This window comes from Panthera pardus, unplaced genomic scaffold (genome assembly GCF_024362965.1).
Source record: "Panthera pardus isolate Hobbes unplaced genomic scaffold, ASM2436296v1 HiC_scaffold_22, whole genome shotgun sequence".
Lineage (NCBI taxonomy): Eukaryota > Metazoa > Chordata > Mammalia > Carnivora > Felidae > Panthera > Panthera pardus.
In genome coordinates, this window is record NW_026526788.1 from 23,469,068 (window position 1) to 23,485,157 (window position 16,090).

General features: G+C 34.2%; 1 protein-coding gene across 3 annotated transcripts in view; it reads right to left on the bottom strand.

Moving 5' to 3' along the window:
• Positions 1 to 3,079: 3,079 nt before the first annotated feature.
• The window catches only part of RTKN2 (rhotekin 2), a 72,250-nt gene continuing 59,239 nt past the window's right edge, over positions 3,080 to 16,090 (bottom strand). For all 3 annotated transcript variants that reach the window (XM_019444289.2, XM_019444288.2, XM_019444286.2), the window contains 3 exons: positions 10,521 to 10,686; positions 6,151 to 6,258; positions 3,080 to 4,879 (listed from right to left, as the gene is read on the bottom strand). In XM_019444289.2, the coding sequence (XP_019299834.1) occupies positions 4,344 to 4,879; positions 6,151 to 6,258; positions 10,521 to 10,686 (810 nt within the window). In that variant the 3' untranslated portion in view covers positions 3,080 to 4,343. The remainder of the gene's footprint in view (positions 4,880 to 6,150; positions 6,259 to 10,520; positions 10,687 to 16,090) is intronic.

Genomic DNA, 16,090 nt, shown 5'->3' on the forward strand with positions numbered 1-16,090 from the left:
TACTTCTATCAATGTAGCACAGAGGGGTATCTAAAGAAAAATCAAGCAAATGTCTTCATAAATCAGTTCTTTTAATGTATAGAAGTTTTAATCACATGACCTTGGCTTCCTTACCAATCACTGGTACTCTTATATATACATATATCTATATATATATATATAGATATATAGATATATATATGGATATATATATAACCATATATATATATATATATATCTATATCTATATATATATATAACCATAATAGAATATGTCTTAATCCAGATACTTGACCTACATTTAATTAAAAAGTAAAAATGAGAAGCACCTGGGTGGCTCAGTCCATTGAGAACCCAACTTCGGCTCAGGTCATGATCTTGCAGTTTGTGAGTTTGAGCCCCACATCAGGCTTGCTGCTCTCAGTGCATAATAGCCTCCTTCTGATCTTTTGTCCCCTTCTCCCTCTGTCCCTCCCCCAGCTCATGCTCTCTCAAAAATAAATAAAACATAAAAAAAAATTAATAAAAAATAAAAAATAAAAATTACAGGGGCACTTGGGTGGCTCAGTCGGTTAAACCTCCTACTCTTGATTTCTGCTTAGGTCATGATCTCACAGTTTTGAGATCAAGTGCCATGTGGGGCTCTATGCTGATAGTGTAGGGCCTGCTCAAGATACTCTTTTTCTCTCTCTCTGCCCCTCCCCCGTTTGCACGAGCTCTCACTCAAAATAAATACACTTTAAAAAAACAAAATAAAAATTACAAAAATGCCAATTATACAAGCATGTCATAGAAAATAACACACACTACCATATTTTCAAATGAAGTCTTTTAAAACTTCAAAGGTAATACCCTTTCTAGTGTTAACTAAAAATATGCATGATCCCAAATAAACTGCTTTTTCATGACTATTATTAGCAGAGTTACATTAAACATGTAAACATTTAAAAATAGTGATGCTTTTGAAATCTAAGTGCACAAAGTCAACTCTGTCTACTTTATAGTTTAAGACTAATAGATCCCTGTATAAATGGTCATCAGTTAAAGTTTAATTACTGTTCAATAATTCACTCTTTAAAAAGACAAGGATTTTGATAAATTCTGACCACAGGGACAGATATTTTCCTGCCAAAGCATTTCTCTTCTTGTTCATGGTATAGCACTCTATCTATATCTAGTACAGTTGCCCCTCATTCATGGTAACACAGGTGATTACATTCAACTGGCATTTAACATAAATTGCATCAAACTGCCCTACAATTTCATTTTGGACTGAATTAATTAACTTCTCAGTAGGTGACTGAGGTGCTGAACATAAGCCTAAGGAAATACTTGACTGCTTAACCTACCTTAGATGAATTGTCTCTAACTCAAGGCAGCTTCCATTTTTAATAAATACTAGAAAAATGTATTTAGTAGGATCTTAAAGGGTAAAGATAAGGCATTTATAATAAATGGAATCAGTTTTCCACATACATGCACATCCATTTAAAAGAAGTCAGGGGGCACTGAAGACAGTTAAGGAGGATTTAACCAAACTCCCCAAGAGTTGGCATGCCTGATATTTTGAAAGACTGTTTACCTTAGGAGGTGTGTGTTTCCATTAACAAGATGCCTTCTTTGTCCTTGGCAAGATGTTTAAATAAAAAGCTCACCACTTTGTAGCAAGTAAAAATAATACTATCTTAATGCTGTTGTAATTTACATCCCAGAGTTTGAAATGTAAATGTAATTTTCTAAGACATTATCTTCAGATCACCAGAATTATCATAATATCATAAAATATCTATTCTTTTTTCTCTAATTATAATATTATTATCAAGATCTGACAGCTAACTCTTTGTTTTCAAGTTTATGGTCTTCATCTATCAAGAAACAAATTAAAAGGACAAAGAATGTGAAAAGCCAGCTCATAAAAAGCTGAAATGTCTTTCATTACACGGCATATTTTTATATGTCATAAACTTCCGGTTTAGGAAATGCGAAAACAAATACTTCTTTTGACGAACTCCTTGACAAAGTGTTTAAGTATTTTTAGATTTTTTTTTAACTGTGGAAGGAAGGAAGGAAGGGAGTAAGATGGAAAGAAGGAAGGGAGGGAGCCCCAACTCTGTATTATACCTTTTGGGGGGAAGTGAATGAACATTTAATGAGCACAACGTTAAAGGAAGTGAGGCTGGAAACTTCAGCCTGAGTGCAAAGGCTGCGTAGCGTACAGTGAGACGGGCCCCCAGAAACGGCCTGAATAATTGCGGGAGGGAGGTGGCCCTTGGTCAGGCTTCACATAGACGGTTCTAGCAGGAAGGGCTTCAGCCTTGTTTCAAAGTGCCCCACTGAGGGCACAACTGCTACGTAGGTTCTCTAGGAGTACATTCTCTTTCCAGTACACCCTAAATCTTTCTTGATATAATATGCATGAGGAAATGACAAGAATATAATTTGGAAGTTTTAACACCGGTTGTTATAAGGAAGGCTTCCACTAAAAAAAAAAAAAAAAAAAAAAAAAAAAAATGCTTAGATGCCAGTTTCAGAAACAATTTTGCCTGCAGCATCTTCTAGCTCAATAATTTAGTGGCGATGACAGTCACAAATGCTGTCAAAAACAGCAGTGAGGCTTAAAAAATAAACAAAAATTCAAACCATAATATCCTGTAGATTTTTAATATGCCCTTTACTGATTTGGCAACCACAACAGACATTGAGGAGAGCCTCCTAGTTAGAAAAAACAAATTAATCCTACCTTTGCAGGTTTTCATACACGTGACTGTCTCTACACCCTCTAAGGCATGCATACGGGGCTTCCTTCTCATCAAATACTATGTCTGTCCTGGTGTTCGTGGTCACAAGAGACCTTTTGTATCATTACTCCCTCGAGTTGCAATTCTGACTAGGAGGCCCGGGGAAACACAAAAGTAACCTGGCAGTTACATCATTCTCTATAAATGAAAAAAGACTGCTATCTAAAAATAATGAAAGACTCCATTTAAATTAATGTTATTTTTTGTCGTGTTCATTTTACTTTGTAATAATGTAGTTCTGATCCAAATAGAGTTCTCATGAGCTTTAAAAAGATCTCTAGAGATTATACGCAGGCCAGTAATTTAATTCTTGAATTTTTATGTCTTGCAATGACATTTAGGGTTCAGTGTGATTTCACATTTTTTGGTGCTGTTGCTGACACCTTATGGAAACTGTTTTATTTGAAAATTCTGATTTGATTTTTAAAACTGTTCAGTTCTTGTTTAGAAGAATCATTATTATTTAAAAAATGGATTTTTTTGTTCCTTAAGGTATGCATCCTCTTGCTGTTGATTTCATAATCCTGTTTGGGTCACTGTGATTAGTTGCTATGGAAATTACCTCCTATGGAAATGATTCCAATGTCATTGTTGTAAGAATATGACTTTTAATGAATAATATCAATAGCAGACATCAACCCTTACTAGAAAAAAGGAAATTTAATTAAAATGTTTTAAAAGGATTAATTCTGAAAATTATCATCATGGCCAACTTTTCTGATATTTTTCAATCGGCCATCTGCTTTTTAAATAAGCATTAAATGAATTTTAAGGTGTTAATCAGCTACTCACTTCCCCAAATTCCAATGTCACAATGGAAATTAGCACCATGCATAGAAAAGTGGAAATAAAGAACATTTCATTTACTTTTTTTCTAAACTAATAAATGTTATGCTTCACTTTATGAGTTAATGTCAACAGGATTTCAGGGCTCATCAAGGAAGCAACTTTGAATAGCACATTATAAATCCCCTTTAAAGATGAAGAATTTAATATTCCAAAATTTATCCCAGGAATTTGAAAGGTCAGTGAGTTAACTAGTGAGTTAAACAATAGATGAGAGCCAGTGAACCATTAGATGAGAATTCCAGAATGCTAAGAAGAAATTTTCTTGGGTGGATTCTATAATTTGTGGTTTAAATAAAACTTTTGAAACATTCCATTAGTATTAAAATTCTCACAATGAGAATATGGCTCAGATTTAACACATTTTAAGTTACTAGACAGTCTCTCCCCAAAGAAATTTTAATGCCTTCTTCTGCCTAGTGCTTGCTCACTGCTGGTACTAATTTAGGAATAAATTAACCCTTCCAACAATTAGGATATTGTCTAGAAACTGCCTCTTGCACTCTACTGGGGAAATCACTTACGTTCTGAAAATCAGAAGTAAAAGAGAAATCCATTTCTTCATTATAAAACATTTTTTATACCTAATAGCTTATTAATTATTGATGTAAATCACTATCATATTTACCAACATAATTATGTATTACTATATCACCAGTGCTTCTGAATTAAGCCTAACAGTTATAGATTTTCTTAAATGTTTTATACATTAAGGGTTTTCTATACTTGTGCTTGCAACCATGATCGAGGATCCAAAATGTCTTTGATAGATTTCTGCCTCGGAGCTGGCACTGGCTTGGCTTCAAAATTGGTTTTAGTGTCTGTGAGTTCGCCATCAGTTAAATTATTTTTCCTGGCAGGGAGAAGTTTTCGAGGAGCAGCCATTGGTTTCTGTAAGTGATGCATTAGGGTTGATAATTTGGTATCCAAAGGCGAGGCCCAAGATACACTTGCTTTTTCCCAGTTGTCCTTAACCAATTGATCTGTGTTGCTCTGTGTTTTTAAGCTGAATGGAGCTTTATCAGAAGGAGGAAGGGGAGCACGTCTCTTTTTCCCTTTCCCGTCATGTAACTGCTTGCTTGCAGGAGATAACACCTTTTTCTGGATAACCACTTCATGATTACCATCAAAGAGGCTGGCCCAAAGAGGTGGTGAGGGTTCTTCCTGCTGACCAATAAGAAACTGTCCATTTGTCTCTTCAAGTTTTTTTTGTATGGTCTCAGTTAAACTTTCAAGTTTTATAGGTGAATCAATGCCTGTAATGATTTTGAGAAGAAAATGCATGGGGAAAATTCAGAAGCTGTGTACACTTTGAGTCAGTTATTGTTTTCTAAACCAACATCTATAACGGTCATCAAAACACACTGGATAAGCAAGTGATTTGGAGTTGTTTTTCTTTTTCTTTTTTTTTAAGCATTTGCTTGTAAAAATAACCCTTCCCCTACCAACAGAACCAAAAACTAAGGAGCTCATTCACTGTGCGCCACACATGCACGCACATGCATAAATGTTCCTAAATAAACGCGTAAAACTCAGCTTTCAAAGGAGTAGAGTTACATCAGGATTTTTTTTTTCAATTCTGTAGATTAAGTACTTATTAAATAACTTTTCTTGGATTTAAAATCTATTCTGATTTCTAGGTAAGAGTGGATTCCCTTTTTATAAAAGCCTGATATGTAAACTGGGACAAATGTAACTGGATTAGTATCCTTTCCTGTAGACTAGCAAAAGTCTCTGTTCATAGAGAAAAAAATTCCAAAACCAGAAACCCAAGGAAACATTTTGGTGATAAGGGTGCTGGATGAATTTTTCCTTGGGAAAAATAAGAGAATAGAGATAATGTCTATTAAATGAATCACTGGTATTTTCAAATGTGTAAACCCAAATCTATCATTTTTAATCTAACATTTTAAAGTAAGTGTAAAGTATATATTGGTGGCAAAACAGACTAGAATTTAGTGTTGACCTGTGTTCACAGCACTGTTCACTCAGGCAATCCTACAAAGATAAATAATTACCCTTCAAAGTGTGGGAAAATGGAATATTAATGAGTCTAGAAATTTAAAATTTTCCAAAGCATTAAACTTAACCAAATTTTTGACCTGAGATGAAAGAACACTTCCATTTACTAGTATTCATTTATCAACATTACTTTAAAACAAATTTAATAAAATACAGAAAAAATTATAGAACGTGATTATATTTTAGAATCTGCAAGTTCACATTTTCAGAATTTTCATCAGCTACTCAGCTAATATTTATTTTCAGTGCACCTTTATTCATTTTGAAGCCTTAACATTTTTGTTTGATCTTAAGCATTCAAACTATGAAAAATGTGTATTCATTAATTTTGTATTAATTCATCTATTAAACATGAGTTCCTCAGTCTATAATCATAGTCTTTTTTCATTCGTTTTGACTGCACCCTGAAAATTTTAGCATTTTAATGTCAATAGAATAAGCTGCTTGAGTATGGACAATGTTGTTTTTGTTACCCCGAAGCTTAGAAAAGACAAACCCCACTTACTCATATCATGGTAGACTGAGGTCGCCTCTTTTGTCAAGAACAAAGGTGGTTTCCGTGGTGACATAATCTCAATTTTCATAAGTTCTTCACAACAATGCTTCCATTGGCCTAAGAAAGACAGAAAAAGGCAGGCTAGTTTAAAACATAAATGTGAAGACGTATACTTCATTTTCAATAGATATCAACATATTTTTTTTGCTGTGAAAAATAACAGTGAATTTATAAAGCATTGCCTTAAGGAAGCCACAAAAACCTAATACTACCAATGATTTTACAGTCCACGTCTGAGCACAAAAGTAATCTATTTTAAGAATAAGTTCTGTGCACAGATATAAGAAGCTAAGATCTCTAGGCTATTAAATACTGTACGATTTCACTGGCACAGTAATGATCAATAACTAAAATTTCTATTCATGGCAAAAGTTGGCACAAGTTTTCCTCTGTTAAATATTAAATAAAAATACCCAGTATTTAAGACATTTGAAAGGTAAAAATCAACCAAAATATAGTTAGAAATAATGCTTCTCAAAAATGGCTTTAATTTTGAAAATTCTAAGAAATAAGAATTGTTTATTTAACAATTATTTCTTCAAATGATTATGCTTTTCAAAAATCACATAACTAGAAAAATGCTGCATTTTCAGTCAAGTAAAAGGTATATAAAAGCCCATTACAATAAAAACACATTACTCCAAATTCTAACTGGATCTAATTTATTCAGGAAGGACACTTTAAATAAAGCCAGTAGTTACTAGGAATAAAAAGTACTCTTAAATAAGTTGTTTCAATTTTTAAGTTAAAATTTTGAAGTGTGAACATTAATTTTTCTTTTAATTAGGTTTTATTATTTTCATCTTAAAATTCTCAGATTAATCTCTTCTGAGTGGTGGATATAAACAACTTAACCTTTCCATATTTATTGTGCACCTACGCACTGGGTAACAGCTGTGCTAGAAACCATGCATCTCTCTGTTCATATTATAAAAGCAGGTTACTGGGGTTCACTATGCTTACACTCTATCTTACATCTGTAGAAAAGTAAATGTCATACACATATGTGTCTTTTTGGAATGATTTATGAACTATATTTCTCTTCCTTTTTATTATATTCTCAATATCCAATTTAGTTATATTCGATAGCTTAAAAATGAAAGACATTTCACGTTTAGTCAAATTATCTATTCATTTTTGTTGTTTTAAATCTAATATACAGCCATGGTTATATGGTAATATGCATAAATTTTAAATCCATCACTTTAAATAGTTAAGAAACATAAAAAACCTTTTAGTGTGTTTTATTACAATGCTAAGTATAGAATATGGCAAAAATTTCAAAATAGCCCACATAGCATCTCAGAGAGAGAACAAAATCTTGAGTTTGAGGCTTCAAAGGTTGCTCTGCAGAATTTAAATCTAGTAGGATCTGAGATCTGATAACTTATTCCTCCCCTCTACTTCCTTTTTTAGATAAATATATAAAAGCCAGCTTTTCCTTCTTGGGGCAGAAAAAAATTAAGGTCTTATCTACTGGAAAAATAATGAAATACTTTAAGCTAGCAAACATTTCTCTGTCAAATCTTAGGCAAATTACAAAGTGCCGTATTTTCTCTATATTGATAGATTAAAGCTGTTCATTGTTAAAGTGGTAGCAGAATATTAATCATGTTGAAAACTGGAATATAAAGTCATGTTACCCATGTGTAACTGAAGTCAGAGGTACAAGTGTGGAATGTTCACTGGTCAATTTTACAATGGAAACATTTATTTTACCAGTGAATAAATTAGTATGCAAAGTTATACATGATACCAACATGTTAACATAAAAAAAAAAGGCCCCAGTATGAAATATTAAATGGCTATGTTGTCTTCACATAAAATCTGTCTACTGGAGGTGTTTACCACAATAATATTTGTTATAATGTTCCCAGTCAAATGATCTGTTATGCTAAGCTGCTTATGTTGACTCAATATGTATATTATTAAATACTTGAAACAAATTTATCTTTGACCCACCACTCCTACCCCTTTTGATTATCCAGAACAGTGTCATTCCTTTTACGTGTTTTTCAGCTCTCAAATATTAAAAATCAGCTATCACATCCCCCTTGGCTTCCAACCTCCACTCTTCATTCATCTCTGTTCCTCTGCAGGCTTAGTGCCATTAATGTTTTCTTGTGATTTTTAATCTCACTCTTTCAATTTTCTACTCTTACACAGAGTCAAATAATTGAAATTTGCTCTAAATATTAAATTACTCTTAGTTTATTCTGCCTTGAATATCCATCCTCTACTATGTTCTACATATCACATTTCACCTAAGATCACAACAGGCTACACTTACCATGAGGAAGATAAAACATTTAAAGTACAAGTCAATCTTTAGGATTTGATCTTTGCTTCATATCTTCATACACAATGAATTCTTTTTAAAAAATGTTTATGTATTTATTTTGAGAGAGAGGGAGAGAGAGAGAGAGAGAGAGAGAGAGAGAGAGAACCCCAGGCAGGCTCCATAGTGTCAGCGCAGAGCCTGAAGCGGGGCTTGAACCCACCCATGGAACTGTGAGATCATGACCCGAGCTGAAATCAAGTCAGATGTTCAACTGACTGAGCCATCCAGGTGCCCCATACACAATGTATTGTAAAATGTGAATCTAATAGAATTTATACTTCAAAAACTAGATAGATTGGCAGATTTTATCCCAAATCATTAAATACTAAAGAAGTAGCCAGATCTAAGAACCTAGTTGTCATCGCTTTCTTATTTCGACAGTTGTATCACGAGATTTATATCCCTCCAACTCCCTATTTTAGCATGATAAATTACTTTATGTAATCTGGACAATAAAAACATGAGATCATCTAGTAGTAGTTGATATCCAGACTATAATATTCTGCATTTTTACCTCCTCTTACCCTGTTCCTGTTTTTATACACATAAACATTTTTATAGAATCACTTCTAAAAATAATATAGTCTTTGTAAGACAAACTCTCTAAAGCAGAGCATTTAGGAAAGCAGTTAAAATTTCAGATGTGATCAGCAAACAAAAGGAAGTTGTTGTCTTTTAAGTTACACATCTAAGATCAGCTGAAGTTAAAAAAAAAAAAATGTAGTGCATGCTGATAAGCATGGAACAAATATTCAAACGCCTATTGAGTGCCTAGGGATAGTACTTAAGGAAAACAAGTCCTAAAGAACTCCAGAAGGCTATAGAGGGAGTCCTCTAGTTTCCTGCAGTAAACCAGACATCTCTTCAGGCCTCAATTTTCTCAACTTTAGAGCAGAGGAAAATAATTTCTGCCCTGCTGGGCTGTTGTGAGAAATAAATGAAGCTATATGGTATGTTGAAGGTAATCAATACGTTCAGTTCCCTTTCTGCGTCCTCCCCAACCATCACTAGAATACTTGACCAGGCCATGGATCACACTGGGGACAGGAGGTATTAACTCTTTTATAAAGTTTCCCAAAATAGCTCATTAAGAAGTCCTAAAATTTCTGTTGGATTATTTCTAGGGGTTGAAGAAATAACTTTGATTGTTTGGAGATGGCTATCCTTTGTAATTCTATAAAAAAGCATTCTAAAGATATAAAATGCTGGTTGAATCTAACAGTAGGCTTAGTTTGACTAGAAATAGCCCTTATCAATAGTTCACATTTACACAAGTGCCCTCCTTAATACCCATCACCCATCTAGCCCATCCCCCATCTCCCTCCCTCCTATCTCAATATATCATTTCAATATTTTCTTGTTGATAAAATTCCTCCTTAACTTGAGAATACTAGATCACACATTTTACATAGTAAAACTCTTATTATATTACTATCACATTGTTTTTAAAATCATGGGCTGTACTATTGAAGCTGAAAAACCACATGTATGGTTTAAAAAAAATTTTTGGATGATGTCCAAAATGATATTATAACGAATCTGGAGTTAACAGAAGGTTACATAAAAATGAATTTCCTTCTGAACATTTCAACATTTTAGAATCATCACTAACCTAGAGAAGTGTTTCACTCCTCAAATGGATTGTTATCCCTTTGATTAAACACACTGCTTTAACCAATTAAAACCTAATATTTTGAAAAAATGTGGTTTAGTTGTTTTAGGGACCAGAGGAACTTAAAAAGTAACAGGTAGAGATACTAGGAATTCAAATGTATAATAAACTATAGTTAAAGTCAGGCATTGGGGAAAAGTTGAGAGAAAAAGTGATCAATGCATTGATGATATACTATCATTTTATTCAAGAGCATAAAAAATTCTTGATACAAATTATAACATTATAATTGTAATATTTAGATTGCTTTGTGCATCCTTTCATGATACATGAATATAATACTGGCAAATCCAAAAATTAACTTACTAAGATCAAAAAAATGCTGCCAGAAGGCTTCCATCCATTTCTGGAGATCTTCTCTACTGTCCACTGCAAAAATATGAGTTACAGACTGTCCAGCAGCAGGGTTGATAACAGAAAAATTATGAATTTTTTTCTTGGCGTCCTTATCCATTGCACGAATTCTGGTTTCCTAAAAATTAAGACAAAATTAATGTTTTACAAGAGAATATTTTTGTAATTAACAAATAAGTATTTTACTGCTCACTACCACACTTAGAGCAGATACATTTATAAATCTTGTTGCTGATCATTTAAAATGTGGAACTTTGAGAATTTTCAAAATTCAGACTCAGATCACCGAGTTAAAAAATGCTTTGTAGTAAAAATACTGAACAGTGTTTCAAAGCATGCTACATATAGAACTTACATTAAATTACATGAGATTAAAACATAACCTGTTTTGATCCTTTTAAGTAGGAGTATGCTGTCTTTTATATACATCTTAAAATTTGCAATAAAACAAGTATGGCATGTCATAACTGTAATGTGAATTATATTAACTATATTTCCAACAGTAATAAAATAAAAGAATCAGTAAAGTACGTTTGTTATTCTAATATTCAGGCATTACATACAGTGTTATCACTTAAAGCAGTAAAACCATAACTTAGTGTTTACTGCAGCAAAGCAGTTAGGTTTTTCCCATTAACATTTATTTCATATGTAACATTCATTTACAAAGCTCATAGCTAAAGATCCACGAAGTACTATAACCTTCATGATGGTAACAATTATTTTTTTAAATGCTGAATGCAACACTCTACAACAAAGGCAATGGTTTCATTCATGTTTATAGTCTTAAGCTTTTTTTCTGAGTGGTACTAGGTACGACATTATGGTGCTTACTGTGTCTACATGTAGAAAGTCTGTTCCCAAGTGACACAGGCACCACCATGCCACATGACAAGCTAGCAACTACATGTAGTTTCCAAGGAGTTTTGGGGAAACAATGGGGATTTGGCTGTCCGGATAATGAGTGATATTATTCTAGAGCAGTGCTGTCCTGCACAAGTGAGCCACATCTGGGGCGCCTGGGTGGCTCAGTTGGTTAAGCATCTGACTCAGGTCATGATCTCGTCATGGTTTGTGAGTTCCAGCCCCATGTCGGGCTCTGTGCGGACAGCTCGGAGCCTGGGGCTTGCTTCGGATTCTGTGTCTCCCTGTCTCTCTCTGTCCCTCCCCTGCTCACGCTCTATCTCTTTCCCTCAAAAGTAAATATTAAAAAAATAAATAAATAAGTGAGACACGTGTAATTGAAGATTTTCTAGTATCACATTAGAAGGTAAAATGAAAACTGGTGAAAATAATTATGTAATAATTATTACAATATTTTGAAATAACGTTTTTATGGGTGCCTGGGTGGTTTAGGCACCTGAGCGTCCAACTCCTGATTTCAGCTCAGGTCATCATGATCTTCCAGTTGGTGGGTTCAAGCCTCAGCGCAGAGCCTGCTTGGGATTCTCTCTCCCCCTCTCTCTGCTCCTCCCCTGCTCACACTCTCTGTCTCTCTCTAAATAAATAAACACCTTTTTAAAAACTTAAAAACAATAAAATAAAAGGGGCGCCTGGATGGCTCAGTAGGTTGAGCATCCAACTTCAGCTCAGGTCACGATCTCGTGGTGAGTTCGAGCCCTGCGTCAAGCTCTATGCTGACAGCTCAGAGTGTGCAGCCTGCTTTGAATTCTGTGTCTCCCTCTCTCTCTCAAAAATAAACATTAAAAAAATAATTAAAAAAATAAAATGTTCTTCTGCAACCCAATGCATCCAAAATATTATTTTAATGTGTGATTGAAAAACTTTTTTTTGAGATATTTTACACTTTTTCATTCTAAGTCTCCCAAATCCAGTGTCTATTTTATACTTAAAGCACATCTCCATTTGGACCAGTCACATTATAAGTAACAGCCACTGGTAGCTAGTGTCTACTGTCCTGGGTAGAAGAGTTCTAGAGGAATATGTTTAAACCTATTGTAGTGTGTGCAGAAGAGGATTTAGTTGGCAGTTACAAAAGCTGATTAGGAGTGAGAAGAAATTCCTCACTTCTTTCAGTACTGAGTGAAGAGAAATTGCATGTATTCTCACATACCAAAACTAACATATACATATAATGATGTCTATGGACAGGAGCAAAGACTTACAAAGAAAAGCTATACATTCCCTGAAGCATGGGAAAATACAGACAGGTGAGCACCATATAAACACTAGTTCCCCCTTATCCTCAGTCTGTGCTTTCTGCAATTTCAGTTGCCCCAGTCAACTGTGGTCCACAAGCAGATGATGCTCCTCCTGACACGTCATCAGGTCAGCAGAGCCTAATGCTTCTACGTCATCATAATGCCTACGTCACCCACCTCACTGCATCTCATCACACAGGCATCCTATGGTCTCACATCCATCACAAGAAGGGTGAGTGTGGCATAATAAGATATTCTGAGAGGCAGAGAGGCCACATTCATGTAACTTTCATTACAGTATATTGTTATAACTATTCTATTCTATTAGTTATTGTTGTTAATCTCTCACTGTGCCTAATTTATAAACCAAATTACCACAGGTATGTATGTATGTATAGGAAAACACAGTATATATAGGGTTAGGTACTGTCCACAGTATCAGGCATCCACTGGGAGTCTTGGAACATATGCCCTGCAGTTAAGAAGGGACTACTGTGGATGACAGAAGTTCTTTCCTGAAGGAAGGAATTCTTATGCAAAAATCACATGAGAAAAAATGTATGCTGCATGAAGTAGCAACCTAACTTTGAAAGTCTGGAGTATCACAAAACATAAGGATTAGTAACCATCTTAGAGACACTGTCATTTTTGAAATGTAGGAGTGTAAGTGTCTTCAGAGGATTGTAATGGACTTATGGTCAACATTGTAATTTAACATAATGGTCTTTTTACATTCCTATGCCATGGTAATAAACTTTGTGAATTAACTCTTTTAAGCAATTATTTATACAATATAAAAACAAAATGGTACCCTAATTGATATCCTTGCAGGCTGAAAATGCATGTAATCAACCTCTTTAAGTATAACGCTTATTATCACCAGCAGAGAATGACTGAAGCTCCAGAAAGAATCTTTAATATGCTCTCAGTAAGACTTACTGAAGGCTGACTCAGTGGGGGAGGAAGGCAGGAGAACCCTCTATTCTCTCAGTATTAAAAAAAAACAATAAAATATGAATTATTCTTGTTGTTGAAATTGTGCTTTTCTCTCCATTCAAATCTATCGGAATACAAATTTATGACTACCTTTTGTATGTAGGATTAAAATGGATTCAACTTTTAAATATGGAAAGTGTGATTTTTATAGATGAATATGTACATTTGTAATAATACCAAGATATCATTTCAAATGAAAATAGCTATGTAGAAAATCTGATGAACTGGATCATTTATATCTTTCTAAGAGAATATAATGCAATAATATATAAATACTGTACACTATACACTCCATTAGCTCTGAGGACCATAAATACCACTAAATTTTTCAAACATGAGAAGCTTTTAAAAGGTGCAAATGAAACGCAGAATAGATCATTTGAATTAACTTCTATATTTTATCACCCCAAATAATTTAACTAATGGGAATTTTTTCAACCAAAAACTGGATGTCAAAGAAAAAGTCATTAAATAAAGTTTCTGATAATGTCAGAAAGTCCATGCAAGCTGTTTTTCATTCTGGGCCAAGTATCAATAAGAGTTCTTGAAACTTCAGTGAGGAATGGATTAGAAAACATAAGGTGAATTTTAGGACTGTTATCATTATGGGCTCACATGACGCTTAGATGAGGGCAGTGTCTCCTCTTAGCAGGGTTTGAAAGCAAGAAACAGGCATTTCTGCTCCCACTATTTCTCCCACCTAAAATACTGCCTGGCACTCACTAAGTGATTGAAAAATACATGAAGAATAAATTAATGAGATAAGAGAAGAGCAACTCAGATAATGACAGTTTTAGGTTGACATATGAGGATCGCAGAAATAGTCCTAATCCAACACTTTATAGATGAGGAAACTTATGTCCCAAAATAAGTTTTCTATCTAAAATCAGAGTTTCCTGTCTTGCTTTTTGCTAATCCCAAACCATTTAGTTGATTAGGGAGGTTTTACAGTCAACTTTTACTGCTCTGCAGATAAATTTGAGACTTCATTGTGAAATTTTAATCTTTGGCTGGATCTCCTTTTATCAGTCAACACATACTGAACTGGAACCTTCCACTGCATGAGATGGTGGGGACCCAGAGAAGGCCAACTGAAGTCAATACAGATATAATCTGAGAAGTCAATTTTGTAACAAAATATAATTTACTCTGAAATCAAAGGAAAGTTTCTTTTAGGCTGTTCATTATTTTAAATTAAAACTGTACTTCAACCTCTCTATTTCTGTGGTAATGGAAAATTACTAAATTGGGACTAGATTTATGCACTGTTTCTTACCTTACTTTTGACTATACGATCTTTAAAAAGTCTACTCCGTACCCAGATTATGGGTTCTAAATATTATTTCCTACTAAAAGGAATCAGAGCTCTTTATAGACATGGCTAATTCTTAGCTTGGGCCAGAAAATATATAGGATAATCCCTGAACTTCTTATCCTACCAAAAATCAAAGATTAATAGGATTGTATCAAAAGGACTCGAGAGCCAAACTGAAGAGGCTTCCAGTAGCCAAAGATGGGACTATCTAAATGTCAATAAGAATCCAATGGTAATGGATTAATGCATGAAATGTCTTTAAACCCATAAATTCTTAATGATATTTAAAAATGAACTCATTTGGGGGTAACTGGATAGCTCAGTCAACTAAGCATCCAACTCTTCATTTCGGCTCAGGTCAGGATCTCACGGTTGTGAGATCAAGCCCCGTGTCAGGCTCTGTGCTGAGTGTGGAGCCTGCTTGGGATTCTCTTTCACCCTGTCTGTCTCTCTGCCCCTCCCCCCACTCACTCACTCTCTCAAAATTTAAAAAAAAAATGGACTCACTTGTCACTTTTGAAGGATGCTAAGGAACCCCCTCATTGTTTTGGCAACTAGTTAAATCTTAAAGTCTTTATTCTGTCTTTCCTATAAGAATTGTACCTCAACCAAATAGCTGATAATATAGAGGTATCCCACCTAATAAATGAAGAAAGAATGTTAAAATACCACCAATTTGCAATCCCTAATGAAATAAAGGATGCAATCAATACTCACCTATGGATGTTAACATGATTAGAAGACCCAGGCAATTAAATGTCTCCCAATAAAAGTACACAATATTTCCTAAGATATATTGTTACTAACCAATCAACCAACAAACAAAAATCTGATCCAAAAATAGGAGAAAAAAAGACAACTCAAAGATGCAATCAGCAAAATTCAGAGTATGGAAAACTCTGTAGGAAAAATGACTCAATTTCTTCAATAAATTGTGTGTGTGTGTGAGAGAGAGAGTGTGTGTATGCATGAGACCAAGAGACAACTCCAACAGAGTTACAGATTTAAGAGATCAAATCAATTAAATGCAATATATAACCATTATTTTA